General features: G+C 51.1%; 1 protein-coding gene and 1 long non-coding RNA gene across 16 annotated transcripts in view; one reads left to right on the top strand and one right to left on the bottom strand.

The window, feature by feature from the left end:
• The window catches only part of NUP214 (nucleoporin 214), a 108,662-nt gene extending 97,283 nt beyond the window's left edge, over positions 1 to 11,379 (bottom strand). For 13 of the 15 annotated variants that reach the window (XR_016226132.1, XM_008249052.5, XM_008249054.5 and 10 more), the window contains exons 1-7: positions 11,176 to 11,379; positions 6,785 to 6,980; positions 6,044 to 6,195; positions 3,319 to 3,517; positions 2,611 to 2,681; positions 734 to 797; positions 170 to 273 (exon numbers count right to left, since the gene is read on the bottom strand). Coding sequence is in view for 12 of the 15 variants with exons in the window: in XM_008249052.5 (XP_008247274.2) it covers positions 170 to 273; positions 734 to 797; positions 2,611 to 2,681; positions 3,319 to 3,517; positions 6,044 to 6,195; positions 6,785 to 6,980; positions 11,176 to 11,220 (831 nt within the window). In the remaining 3 variants the exon portion in view is untranslated. The remainder of the gene's footprint in view (positions 1 to 169; positions 274 to 733; positions 798 to 2,610; positions 2,682 to 3,318; positions 3,518 to 6,043; positions 6,196 to 6,784; positions 6,981 to 11,175) is intronic. The other 2 variants (XM_089321537.1, XM_017337941.4) reach the window with 2 other exon arrangements.
• A 95-nt stretch (positions 11,380 to 11,474) lies between these two features.
• LOC138845427 (uncharacterized) lies at positions 11,475 to 12,502 on the top strand. Its single transcript, XR_011382634.2, has 2 exons — positions 11,475 to 11,612; positions 12,279 to 12,502. It is a non-coding gene; the product is annotated as an uncharacterized LOC138845427 (long non-coding RNA).
• Positions 12,503 to 12,722: the final 220 nt, after the last annotated feature.

Raw genomic sequence — 12,722 nt, 5'->3', positions numbered from 1 at the left:
ACTTGGGTTCCTGCACCCACACGGGAAACCCAGAGATAGTGCTTGATTCTCAGCGTCTGCTTTACTGCAGACACCTGGGGAGTGACCAGCAGATAAAAGAATGTTCTGTCGTTCTTTCAAATAAACAAGACAATCTTTAAGAAAAAAAAAAAGTCCTTCCCACACCTACCGGTAGCAGAGCCATCACCACGTCGGGAGACGTCTCCAGGGTCCCATCTGCGGCTGCGTACACTATTGTGAAGACATAGGTGCCAATCCACAGCACATCCAGAACTGAAAGACACGTCGAGAGCTGAATCCACGGGGAGTCGACCCACAGCAACCAGAAACCAGCAAAAAGCATCTTTTACTCGGAATAGCCACGCCACTGTATACTATAATTTAACATATTATGAATAAGAAAACCAGAGAACTATTTTACCAAAGGTCTAAATTTCACTGACTAAATACAGCTCATAGATTCACAGAACAAAGAAGCCCAAACACATCCAAAGTGGTAGTTTTTTCCTGATAACCAGGGATAATTAAGAATTCTAATAATAAGTCAGGACCCTTCTGTGTCATTTCCCATTAGACGTCCCCCAGATGGCTATCACTACGCTCACTGCAATAGCAGGGACAACGCAGTGACTCATGGGGTGTCACCTACACCCCTGCGCAGTATGCAGGCACACCGAATGATCTGCAACTTCTGTTACAGACACAGTCCGCCCAGTAAGAAAAGGAGTGTTACCTCTGACAGGATGATCTGACTCATAAAACGGAGGGCACGGAATGACTTTTTTTTCCTGCAAAGTCTGAAAGAAGTTTAGAAAGGAAAGTGTCAAATTTAACCATTTCCAAACTAACAAAACTCTGTGAAATCCGATGTGTTCACCTGAGAGTCACCTGTTTGCTCTCCCTAGCCTGGAGACTGAACAAAGACAAAAGCTCTGTCTCCTCCCGGAACCCCATTCTGGGATGGCTGTCACACAGTGGGTGGGTTACGCTACTGCTTAGGATGCCCGCATCTCACATCAGAGTACTGGTCCAAGTCCCAGCTAACTCTACACTTCCCTGTTCATGCACCTGGGAGGCAACAGATGACGGCCCAAGTACTTAGGTCCCTGACACCCACATGGGAGACCTGGACAGAGCTCCTGGCTCCTGGCTCTCCCTTGGACCAGCCTTCGCTGCTGCAAACATTTGAGAAGTTTCTCACTTCTCTAGCTCTCAATTCTTTCTCATCATTCTGCCTTTCAAATAAATAAGTAAGTCTTTAACTTGAGTTCTTTTCTACAGAAATACGCAAGTATGTTCAAATTTGGGTAATGAGGATGTTCAAGGCAGCGTCACTCGCAGCAGCAAAGCCACCAGCACTGTTGCACATGACTATCAACAAAGGAAGAGATCAGCTGAGCTACAACCACACAGTGACTGCCACACATCCACAAGAGAGAATCAAGTGTCTCTATACTCACTGAGTTGGAAAATAGACTCTACTATAGTAAGGCCAGTGTAAGGGCAAACAGGGGCTGGCACTGTGGCACTCTGCCTGTGGGGCTGGCATCCCACACAGGCACCGGTTTCTGTCCTAGCTGCTCTTCTTCCGATCCAGCTCTCTGCTTAGGGCCTGAGAAAGCAGCAGAGAATGGGCCAAGTGCCTGGGCCCCTGTACCCACGTGGAGACCCAGAAGAAGCCCCTGGCTCCTGGCTTCAAATCGGTGCAGCTCCAGTCACTAAGGCCATTTAGGGAGTTAACCAGTGGATGGAAGACCTTTCTGTCTGTCCCTCTCTCTCCAACTCTACCTCTCAAATTAATAGATAAAATCTTGAAAAAAAAAAAAAAAAGCAAACAAACAAAGCAATAAAAGTAAACCATGCATGTTACCTATTTATAGGTTAAGAGGCCCCGCCAAAGAACAGGTACCAAATTAATTTCTCATTAACAGCTTTAGGCAGTAAGAAGTAAAAAACAAACCTTCACCTCAAATCTGTATCCCCATATTCGTCTCCTATACATCCCCCAGAGAGCAGTCTTGAGCACCCCCGTAAGCCCCTCCGTTGTGTCCAGGCTTGCACAGGCGTGCGCGAGGTCTCTAGGAGTCAGTGTGAATACTGTCTCAAGACAGCCGCAGGGCAAGGATGACAGCGTGCACAGGCAACAGCAGTAATCCTCCTCTGCTAGAAGTGCTGAACCCTTACCCTGGATTCAGCTAAAAGACAAACTCCACGCTTCCACCTGGTGCAAGTCTACAGCACGGTAACAGCTCTCTATACTCTTTCCCCAGAAGCTGTTTTTATCAAATGAATTGGAAATATGAAGTGGGAGACCAGAGTGTAGGGTATGATCACATTTTACCAAAAAAGCAAAACAAAAATAATACTTTACAGATAGACTATTTGTATAATCATCTAGAAAAATCTCAAAGGTTACCAGAACAGAACATGGTGGACGTCTCTACAAGGACTAGGGAACAGGTGCGAGTCCCATCTTCACTCACTGACACGTTTGTTAAAATGAGTACTCACTTTTTAACAGGAAAAAAAAATACCACAAAGACACTCCTAACCTCCCCCAACAGTGAGTCACTTCAGTAAGACAAGCTCTGAAGCCAGGCGAGAACTCACAGGAAGGTGCTGGACCACAGTTCCATTCTGTTTCCCCACGGCCAGCTGTTTTCCTTTGGGGCTCCAGCACACTGAGCAAGAAGAACACTGCCGATCAGGAACTGAAGGAAGCAGGGCGCCACACAGACCCACCCACGACAGCACCTCAGCCCTTGTCCCTGCCAGCCCACGAAGCCTTTAGGCTCATCCTCACTCAGCAAGGAGAAAAATGTAAACATTTTAATGACACAAACCAACTATGACTTTTCATTGGGCAACTGAAAGCTAAAAATGCTTTTTCTTTAGAAAATTGCCCAGAAAACCTCCAAGTACAGAAACTCCACAGTCATTAAGACGAGAGGAAAAGGTTTTCAAATACTAAAAACCATTCTCCTGCTCCTATTTGTTATTTCTAATGCTCTTCCCCCAAAAGCACACATGACTTGCACTGTATGACCTTTTTAAGTCCATAGACAGCTATTCTCGAAAACACAGTTCTAAACCAGCTGTACCAAAATATTTCTCTCCCCAGAAGGCCCAAGCACATTCCAGTGAAATCCTGTATGCTGTTTGCCTGAAAGGCCATTAACTACAGAAATAAAGAACACTTTGCATTACCACCCAGGAGAACCACAAAAAACAAAAACCGCCCATTTTTACTTCCAGAAATTAATTTTTAAATAGATTATCACGACTATACGTTACAGAGTGAAAGGCTTTATTACCCACCACACGTTACTGCTGCTGTGGAAGGCAGAGTTGCACACACTTTCACTGTGTCTGTGACTTGTAGGACAGCGATGCTGCCATCGGCCAAACAAACGGCCACCATGGAGGGGACCGTGGGGTTCCACTTCATATCGATCACCATACCTCCTGCATCTTTCAAGAGCTTGTGATAGGCAAATGGGCGCTTCTGTTGCTTAGCCTTTTAAAACAAATGCACAAAAACAAAATAAATTAATAGAGACATTTAATATTCAAAGAAATTACTGAATATGTAACTTTTCTCAAACCATAGTTCACTTTTCTCCATAACCATGGAAAAGATTTGGTTCCACACAACAATAAAACAATTTCAATAGGACTTTGAAACCAGCAGTCAATGATTTTTAGTCATTCCCAGGGACTCCCAGTAGGGAAATACACAAAAGCAAAATAATCAATAAATAGCAGACACTACATTAAAATCTTGGCTTTGCTTTTACTTTTTAATTTTTTAAATTTATTTGAAAGGCAAAGAGACCAACAGAGAGATTCTCTATCTGTTAGCCTACTCCCCAAATACCCACAACAGCTAGGACCAGGCCAAGCCAAATCCAGGAGACTAGAATCCAATCTAGGTACTGCCCACGTGGGTGGCAGGAGGACCCGGGCACTCACTATGTTGCCTGCTGCCTCCAGGGAGCACAAGGCCAGAATCAGAAGCAGAGCCAGATCTCAAACCAGGCACTGACGCGGGATACAGGGAGCCAGATCTCAAACCAGGCACTGACATGGGATACAGGGAGCCAGATCTCAAACCAGGCACTGACGTGGGATACAGGGAGCCAGATCTCAAACCAGGCACTGACGTGGGATACAGGCTTCACAGCCTCCGCCCCGATGCCCAGCCCTTGGCTCTGCTCTTTCACAGCGCCGGGACCTGGGATGGCTACTTAAACTCTTCGTAGTCCACTTCTCCATGGGTAAAATGAAGATACCGGTACCTACTACGTAAGACAGGCAGGAATGAACATGGACGAGGCATATAAGGTAGCACAGTGCCTGGCACAGAGTATAAACACTCACCATTACTGACTGTTATTCTTAAACTGCCTTAGGAGACCACAGTCCCACAATGTAACAACTTTTAACATTCTCTGTTAGACCCAAGACGTGGGAACTTCTGACATTATCCATTAATTTTATGGCCTTGGGCAGGCCACCCTAGCCTCTCGGGCTGGCTGTCTCATGTGTCAATGAGAAACAGCAATGCCTTGCGCAAGTGGTGTATGAAATAATTTCTAGAAGCCCTTTCTGTCTTCTAAGTGGGGCCAGCGCTATGGCGCAGCAGGTTAAAGCTGCAGCCTGCAGCACCAGCATCCCAATATGGACGCCAGTTCAAGTCCCGGCTGTTCCACTTCTGATCCAGCTCTCTGCTATGGCCTGGAAAAGCAGTAGAAGATGGCCCAAATCCTTGGGCCCCTGAATCCATGTGGGAGACCTAGAAGAAGCTCCTGGCTTCAGATCAGCTCAGCTCTGGCCATTGCGATCATTTGGGGAGTGAACCAGTAGATGAAAGACATCTCTTTCTTTCTGCCTCTGTCTCTCTGTAACTCTGTCTTTCAAATAAATTAAATAAACCTTTTTTAAAAAGGACTGAAGGCTGGCGCCGCAGCTCACTAGGCTAATCCTCCGCCTTGCGGCGCCAGCACACCAGGTTCTAGTCCCAGTCGGGGCACCAGATTCTATCCCGGTTGCCCCTCTTCCAGGCCAGCTCTCTGCTGTGGCCCGGGAATGCAGTGGAGGATGGCCCAAGTGCTTGGGCCCTGCACCCCAAGGGAGACCAGGATAAGCACCTGGCTCCTGGCTTCAGATCAGCGCGGTGCGCCGGCCGCAGCAGCCACTGGAGGGTGAACCAATGGCAAAGGAAGACCTTTCTCTCTGTCTCTCTCTCTCTCACTATCCACTCTGCCTGTAAAAAAAAAAAAAAAGTAAAAAAAGGACTGAAGTAAGCATTTGGCACAGTGGGTAAGATGCTCTTTGGAGGGGCCAGCACTGTGGCGTAGCAGGTAAAAATGCCACCTGCAGTGTCAGCATCCCATATGGGCGCCAGTTCGCATCCTGGCTGCTCCACTTCTGTTCCAGCTCTCTGCTATGGCCTGGGAAAGCAGTAGAGCAGTAGAAGATGGCCCAAGTCCTTGGGCCCCTGCACCCATGTGGGAGACCTGGAAGAGGCTCCTGGCTCCTGGCTTCGAACCGGCTCAGCTCCAGTCATGGCGGTCATTTCGGGAGTGAACCAGCAGACGGAAGACCTCTCTCTCTCTCTGCCTCTGTAACTCTGCCTTTCAAACAAATAAATATTAAAAAAAAAAAAAAAAAAAAAAAAAAAAACATGCTCCTTGGAAAGGTGCAGCCCTATCGGAGTGCCTGGGCTGCAGTCCCAGCTCCACGCTAACGTGCATCACGGGCGGCAGGGGTGAAGGCTCCAGTGCTTAGGGCCCTGACCCACGTGGAAGACCCACACCGAGTTCCTGCCTCCTGGTTCTGGCATGGCCCAGCCCCAGTTGTGGTGAACATTTCGCCTTTTAAAGAAAATTAAAATTGTAACTAAATAATACACACTTTTTAAATCCATATTTTAGTCTTGAAAAACGACTGCAGGCATCAACCCAAGAAACCTCTCATCGTTAATTCCAGGTCGGGAAACCTCAGCTCCCCACTTCGACACTCCAGCTTGCTGGCGGCTTACCTCATTTGAGAACGTGCGGACGTCAAAAAAAGTGATAATGGAACCATATTCACTGGACATCATGCACACGGAGAGAGTGAGGTTATCACAGCTCAGGGCCAAGTGATGGATTGGAAATTTCATAGGAACTAGCAAGCTTTGGACCTTATCAACTATGGAAACAGAAAAAGACAACGCAGACAACACGCTCTAAGCATAGAAGCACAACGCCTTTATCCAAGTCAATGTGAAACAATTTTTGCATCTAAACATATACCCCAAAACCTAGTTAGGAAGATAATCATAACTTTCTTAAATAGATACATGATGATGCTGTAAGTATCCAAGGACTCCTCCTCATACGACCTTGGGAGTCTAACTTTGGCTTCTAACCTTGTGGAAAACATTTGTGCAACAATGTTCCACATAGCACACATTCCCAGGTGTTTGCATGGTACTGTGCCAAGGAGAAACCCAGGTGATAAAACCCTTTTCCTGGAGCCAGAAACCTAGTTGAAGTAAGCAAAAATAAAAGCACGGCCTAATGCTAAGTTCTTCCTCCTGCGCTCAGAGGACGCTCACTGACAGAGACATACAAAGGACCGAACCACAAGGCCTGCGCACCCCACCCAGAGCTTCCTCCTGGGAGCCAACTGTAGGCTCAACAGCAATGCTAATCTTCATATTATTCCTGGGAAGAACACACAGCAGTACACCACCACACCCCCCTCCTGACGACGTAACATAAGTCAGAGAACTTACCTATTTTATTGGGATCATCTCCAAGTTTATTTTGAATAAGAAGATTTTTAGTAGGGAAAACTTGCAACCCACTGGCTCCGCCAGCAAAGACCAAACCGTACTTGTTGGACACGGCAAGCAGACTCGAGCGCTCCTTGGGCAGCTCCTCGGGAGAATCAAAGATCCTCACCTTTCTCAGGGCTCTGAACTGAAAATCCTGTTGAAAGGGTCAAAACAAGACCAATTCAGGGTAAACAGGAAGTTAAATCATGTCAGTTGTTATTTTCTTAGACTCAATTTCAGTACACCAGAAACGTATATTGCAAAGGCCAAGAGCCATCTCAGTTGTTTTTAAAATGTTTTCATTAACTTGAACAAAATAAATGAAAGAAAAAACACCTTCCACAAAGCATCCTTTGACTAATCCAGCTGACACTGATCTCCTTTTCTGATTCGCATTATTGTCTGAATCACCACACAACCTACGCCATAACCTTGTCCTATTTCATGGCATGGACAGTCTCATAACCCAACAGCGTGCTAACCAATTATTGCTAAATATTGAGAGCATCACCAGCTACACTGCAGTGCTAACTTCCAGGGCAGTAGTCAGCAATGCACACTGAGAAAACTGCAGGAAGAAGACCAAACCCCAGAGCTGGCTTACTCTTACAAATGTTCAACACAATTCCATCGTGGAAAAAGGACACGGTGAATCTCCTGGTGTTCATGACCTTAAAGCAGAAGCTAGATGCTGTGAGATACCTGAAACAGGAGTCCAAATCCCCTAACACAGACTGCCAAGACCAGGCACAACTCGATCCAGCCAAAGCTGCAGCGTCCCCTCACGACTCTGCCTCCCTCCATAAGGGCTCACTGCCTCTGCCAGTCCTACCAACCCCGCCGTCTCTGCCATCCATTTTCACGCTCCCTAATACCTTGGAGCTTTTAGAGGCTACTGGCCCGAACGCCTCCCCTGATCTGCTAACTCCCACCTCACCTAGTCTTCCCTGCATTCATCGGGGTTCTGAACGACAACCTTTGTGTGCACTGTATCTTGGGAAAAGTTTACCCATCACTAAGGTCAGATGTGCTACACACAGGCTATCTTTTCTTCAACTCTAAACCTATCTTCAGGTCAGAGTTCAGAGAAAAGAATGAGGGCCACCCGGAAGCAGTTGCGGAGGTCAGCCCTTCTCTTCCTCTTTCCCTGAGAGCAGCGGCAGGGGTGGGGCTTGTGCAGTCACGGCCGAGATCAAGGCTCGGGACCTTCGAGGCAAGAAGGCGACACGGCTGAAACAGCGGAGGACCCGCAGGTCACCAAAGTGACAGGTGCGCGGCGTCCAAGCTCTCCAAAGCCATCCCCCGTGTTCTCACCGTCATGAACCACACCCAGAAGAACCTCAGGAAATTCCACAAGGGCAAGTAGGAGCCCCTGGACCTGCGACCCCTGGACACGCGCCGTGCACCGCCAGCTCAGCAAGTATGAGGAGAATCTGAGACCAAGAAGCGGCAGAGGAGCAGCTGTCCCCACTGCAGAAGCGCACGGCCAGGTGTCATTAAACACACAAAACGGGGGGGAAAAAATGCGAATCCACTCTGCGCTGGTGTTCCCAAAAATATGAAAGCCAAAGAGTTTTCCTGGGCTTCATTCTTCTACATTAGATTCTTTAAGATTTGTTTATTTGTTTGTTTTAAAGTCAGAGTTAGAGAGAAGGCGTGACAGAAAAAGCGAGGTCTTCCATCTGCTGGTTCACTCCCCAGACGGCTACAACAGCCAGGGCTGGGCCAGGCCTAAGCCAGGAGCCAGGAGCTTCTTCCAGTCTCCCAGGTGGGTGCAGGGGCCCAAGGACTTGGGCCATCTTCCTGTTTTTCCCAGGCCATAGCAGGGAGCTGGATAGGAAATGGAGCAGCCGGGACATGAACTGGCGCCCATATGGGATGCTGGCTTCACACGCAGTGGCTTTACTGCTGTGCCACAGCGCCAGCCCCACACTAGATTCCTAGTGTTGTTTCATACAGGATTCTTTTTTTTTTTTTTTTTTTTTTTTTATTTTTGACAGGCAGAGTGGACAGTGAGAGAGAGAGACAGAGAGAGAAAGGTCTTCCTTTGCCGTTGGTTCACCCTCCAATGGCAGCCGCTGCAGCCGGCGCACCGCGCTGATCCGATGGCAGGAGCTAGGAGCCAGGTGCTTTTCCTGGTCTCCCATGGGGTGCAGGGCCCAAGCACCTGGGCCATCCTCCACTGCACTCCCGGGCCACAGCAGAGAGCTGGCCTGGAAGAGGGGCAACCGGGACAGAATCCGGCGCCCCAACCGGGACTAGAACCCGGTGTGCCGGCGCCGCAAGGTGGAGGATTAGCCTATTGAGCCACGGCGCCGGCTAAAAGAGTTTGGTTTTTGTTTTGTTTTTTTTTTTTTTTTATTTTTGACAGGCAGAGTGGACAGTGAGAGAGAGAGACAGAGAGAGAAAGGTCTTCCTTTTGCCGTTGGTTCACCCTCCAATGGCCGCCGCTGCAGCCGGCGCACCGTGCTGATCCGATGGCAGGAGCCAGGATCCAGGTGCTTTTCCTGGTCTCCCATGGGGTGCAGGGCCCAAGCACCTGGGCCATCCTCCACTGCACTCCCTGGCCATAGCAGTCACACAGGATTCTTAACACAGTCCACAGACTAAGTTTGATGTTTATACATATTTGCTAGAAGGCAAATATGAGGACTTCACAAAGTTCATGGAAAAAAGAACTAAAAGATTTTAGTCCAAAAGAAATTTCAAAATCCATGCAGTTTTTTCATAACTGTTTTTCATGAAATTTCTGGAGACCCTCATACTTTTAATCCCAACTGATTTACAGTAGCAAAAATTCAGTTTTCCAGGTAAGCCTGTATTATGGTTTCATACAGGAGAGTAAGTTTTTCAGTCTTTTTTGTAATTCTTATCTTTGTTTTTTTTTTCTTTCATTTATTCAAAAGGCAGAGTTAGACAGGATAGAGACTGAGAGACAGAGAGAGGTCTTCCATCCACTGGTTCACTCTCCAGATGGCCGCAACAGTCAAGGCTGGGCCAGGCTGAAGCCAGGAGCCAGGAGCTTCTTCCAGATCTCCCACAGGGGAGGGAGGGGCCCAAGGCCTTGGGCCATCCTCCGAGACTTTCCAAGCACATTAACAGGGAGCTGGATGGGAGCTGGAGCAGCCGGGACTTGAACCAGCGCCCACGTGGGATGCCGGCACTGCAGGCGGCTGCTTCACCCGCTGTGCCGCAGCGCCGGCCCAGTAATTCTCAACTGGATCATCTCCAGTACCTCTTTGGGTCTCGGTGACATGTGCGTAGTGGGTCAGGATCAGGAGCACAGGAGAGTTCAAAACGAGAACCAACTCAGGGAAAACGAAATCATATCCATCATTGTACTGCAGCAGGCTCAATTTCAGTGCAGCAAAAACAAACAGAACCCCGAGATGCAGAACCGTCCCAGCTGTGGTGCTACGATGTTCATTAGTGTGAGCGAAATAAGAAAACAGTCAGGGCCAAACCTGGGGTAAAGCAGCCGCCTGCAGCGCCGGCATCCCGTACGGGCGCCGGTTCAAGTCCCCGCTGCTCCACTTCCCACCCAGCTCTCTGCTGGGGCCTGGGAAAGCAGTGGAGGATGAACCAAGTGCTTGGGCCCCTGCACCCACGTGGGAGACCTGGAAGAAGCTCCTGGCTCCGGATCGGCGCAGCTCCGGCCACTGCGGCCATGTGGGGAGTGAACCGGCGGATGGAAGACTCTCTCTCCCCTAAGTGCATTCCAGGGACTTGCTGTTCACAGGGCTAAAAGCTTCCTGCTACTTGCTCCCCCTCGGCTGTCTGAAATACCCGTAGCTCGCGCTCTGTATCCTCGTTCTGTCAGGACGCACGTGGAAACTGCGGGGTGCGCCACGCTGAGAGCTGTTCCTGGGGGGCTCCCATCGCTCGGACCACTCGGCCCGCCCCTCAGTGCCCAGACTTCAGGCTGGTTTCAGTCCTCCGAGCGCACTCCCTAGGACGATGTCCCCCGGCTCTACGGCAGGCAGGCCCTGGCCACCTGACCCCGCGCTACCCTGGGCCTTCGGGAAGATCACTCCCCCAGCCTCGACCTGCTCCTGTACCCTAACTACTGGCGATTACCACGGTGCCCGGCACACAGCAAGCGCTCAATAAAGTCACCGCCACAGAAGCAGCTGCACAAGACCGACACGGCACGGCGGAACCGCGCCCGGAGGGGTCATCAGGCCAACCGCACAGCAGAGCACTCGTGGGCGCGCCGAGAACTCGGAACGCGGTCAGCTGCTCACGCAGGAGGCGGGGTAGCCGGCATCCGAGCCTCGCCGTTCTGGGCTAGGGCCGCGGAGGCAACGCCGGGACTAAGGCAAGGAGGGCGGCCCCGGCCAGTTTCTGACCTTCATCTCCCGCTCGGGAATCATGGCATCCATCTCGTCTCCCATCGTGACGCCCTCAGCTTGTCTACAAAGCTGCAGCTGCCGCCCGCGGCCTTCCCCACAGAGCCCAGGCGGCTCCGAAGCCAATTTCCTTCCCTCCGCGCCAGCGGCGCGCAGCAGATGACGCACTTCCGGCGCGCTTTGCTGCCGTCTCACGTCCCGGTTCGCGATGCGGTCGAGGAAGGCCGCGGGATCGCCTGAAGTCGCGCGCTCGCCCGGACGCCGCCCCTCATTGGTCGACTCAAAAGGGGGTGGGGCATGAGGATCCGCGCGCCTGCGCTCTGGGTGCGCCCGGCGTTCGCGGTTTGCGCGGGCTTCTTGGTGGTAGCGTCTGGTTAGCGGGGCGTCTGAGCGCCATGCGCTTTTGTTCCCGTGAGGTCTCGGAGGAACTTTTACATGTGGGTGGCTAGTAGTAGCTTCCTTGCGTTTTCAAGGGGGCGGGGCAGTAGGCGCAGAAAGTGGGTGTGGGGCGGCCCTGCCCCTCGAGACCCTAGGGCGGAGAGGGAGGTTAGAGGTCACCCAAGGGTAACGGGTGCCAGAGCCGGAGCCGTTCTCTTCGCCACTTCGGGTCACTAAGGAATGTGCGCCGCCTTTGCGCAAAACGCTGGGTGCGCTCCCCTTTTAAATAAATTAGCTGAGACGCAGAGTGGCAGCGCGAGACAGATCTTCCCTCGGCTGGGTCACGCTCCAGGTGGCCACAACCCCTGGCCAAGGCCGGGAGCAGGAACCTGACTCCATCCGCGTCCCGCTCGTGGGTGCGGGGGCCCAAGCGCTCGGGCCACCTTCCGCCGCTGCCCGGGCGCATTAGCGGGGAGCTGCGGCCGGGACTCCGAGCCGGACCCTGGGTGCAGGATGCTGGCCTTAACCCGCCCTGGCCGCCAGTCCCCCAGGGGTATTGTCGTCACTTGATGGATGACGAGAGAAGCACAGAGTTACCAGTGTCATCACAGAGCGGCGGAGGCAGGATGAGAATTCGGGTTGTTGGGGCCCGGGCTGCGGCATAGCCGGTAAAGCCACCGCCTGCGGCGCTGGTTCGAGTCCCGGCTGTTCCACTTCCGATCCAGCTTCCTGTTAATGTGCTTGGAAGAGCAGTGGAAGACAAAGTGCTTGGGCCCCTGAACCCACGGGGAGGACCAGAGGAGGCTCCTGGCTTCTGGCTTCGGATCGGCGCAGCTCAAGCCGTTGTGGACAATTGGGGAGTGAACCATCGGATAGAAGACCTCTCTCTCTGCCTCTCCTCTCTCTGTGTAACTCAGATAAATAAGTAAATATTTAAAAAAGAAAAAAAGAATTCGGGTTGTGTCTGGATGCGCTGGCAACGCAGCCCAGTCGTCCCCGGAACCATTTGTTGTGGAATTGTCCGTAGGTGGGACCCAGGCAGGGCCTGTCCGGCCACTTGGTGTCCAGTAAATTGCTCGTCTGCTCCCAGCCTGCTTCTCTTTGGACGACATGGGGGGGGGGGGGGGCCCTGTGAGGTGTAACGGGAGCTCCGCCTGGCACACGGGCAT

This window comes from Oryctolagus cuniculus, chromosome 1 (genome assembly GCF_051225735.1).
Source record: "Oryctolagus cuniculus isolate XC-2025 breed Fujian yellow rabbit chromosome 1, ASM5122573v1, whole genome shotgun sequence".
Classification (NCBI taxonomy): Eukaryota; Metazoa; Chordata; class Mammalia; order Lagomorpha; family Leporidae; genus Oryctolagus; species Oryctolagus cuniculus.
Note: the sequence above shows the minus strand (reverse complement) of the source record. Positions and strands in the feature narration are given on the sequence as shown.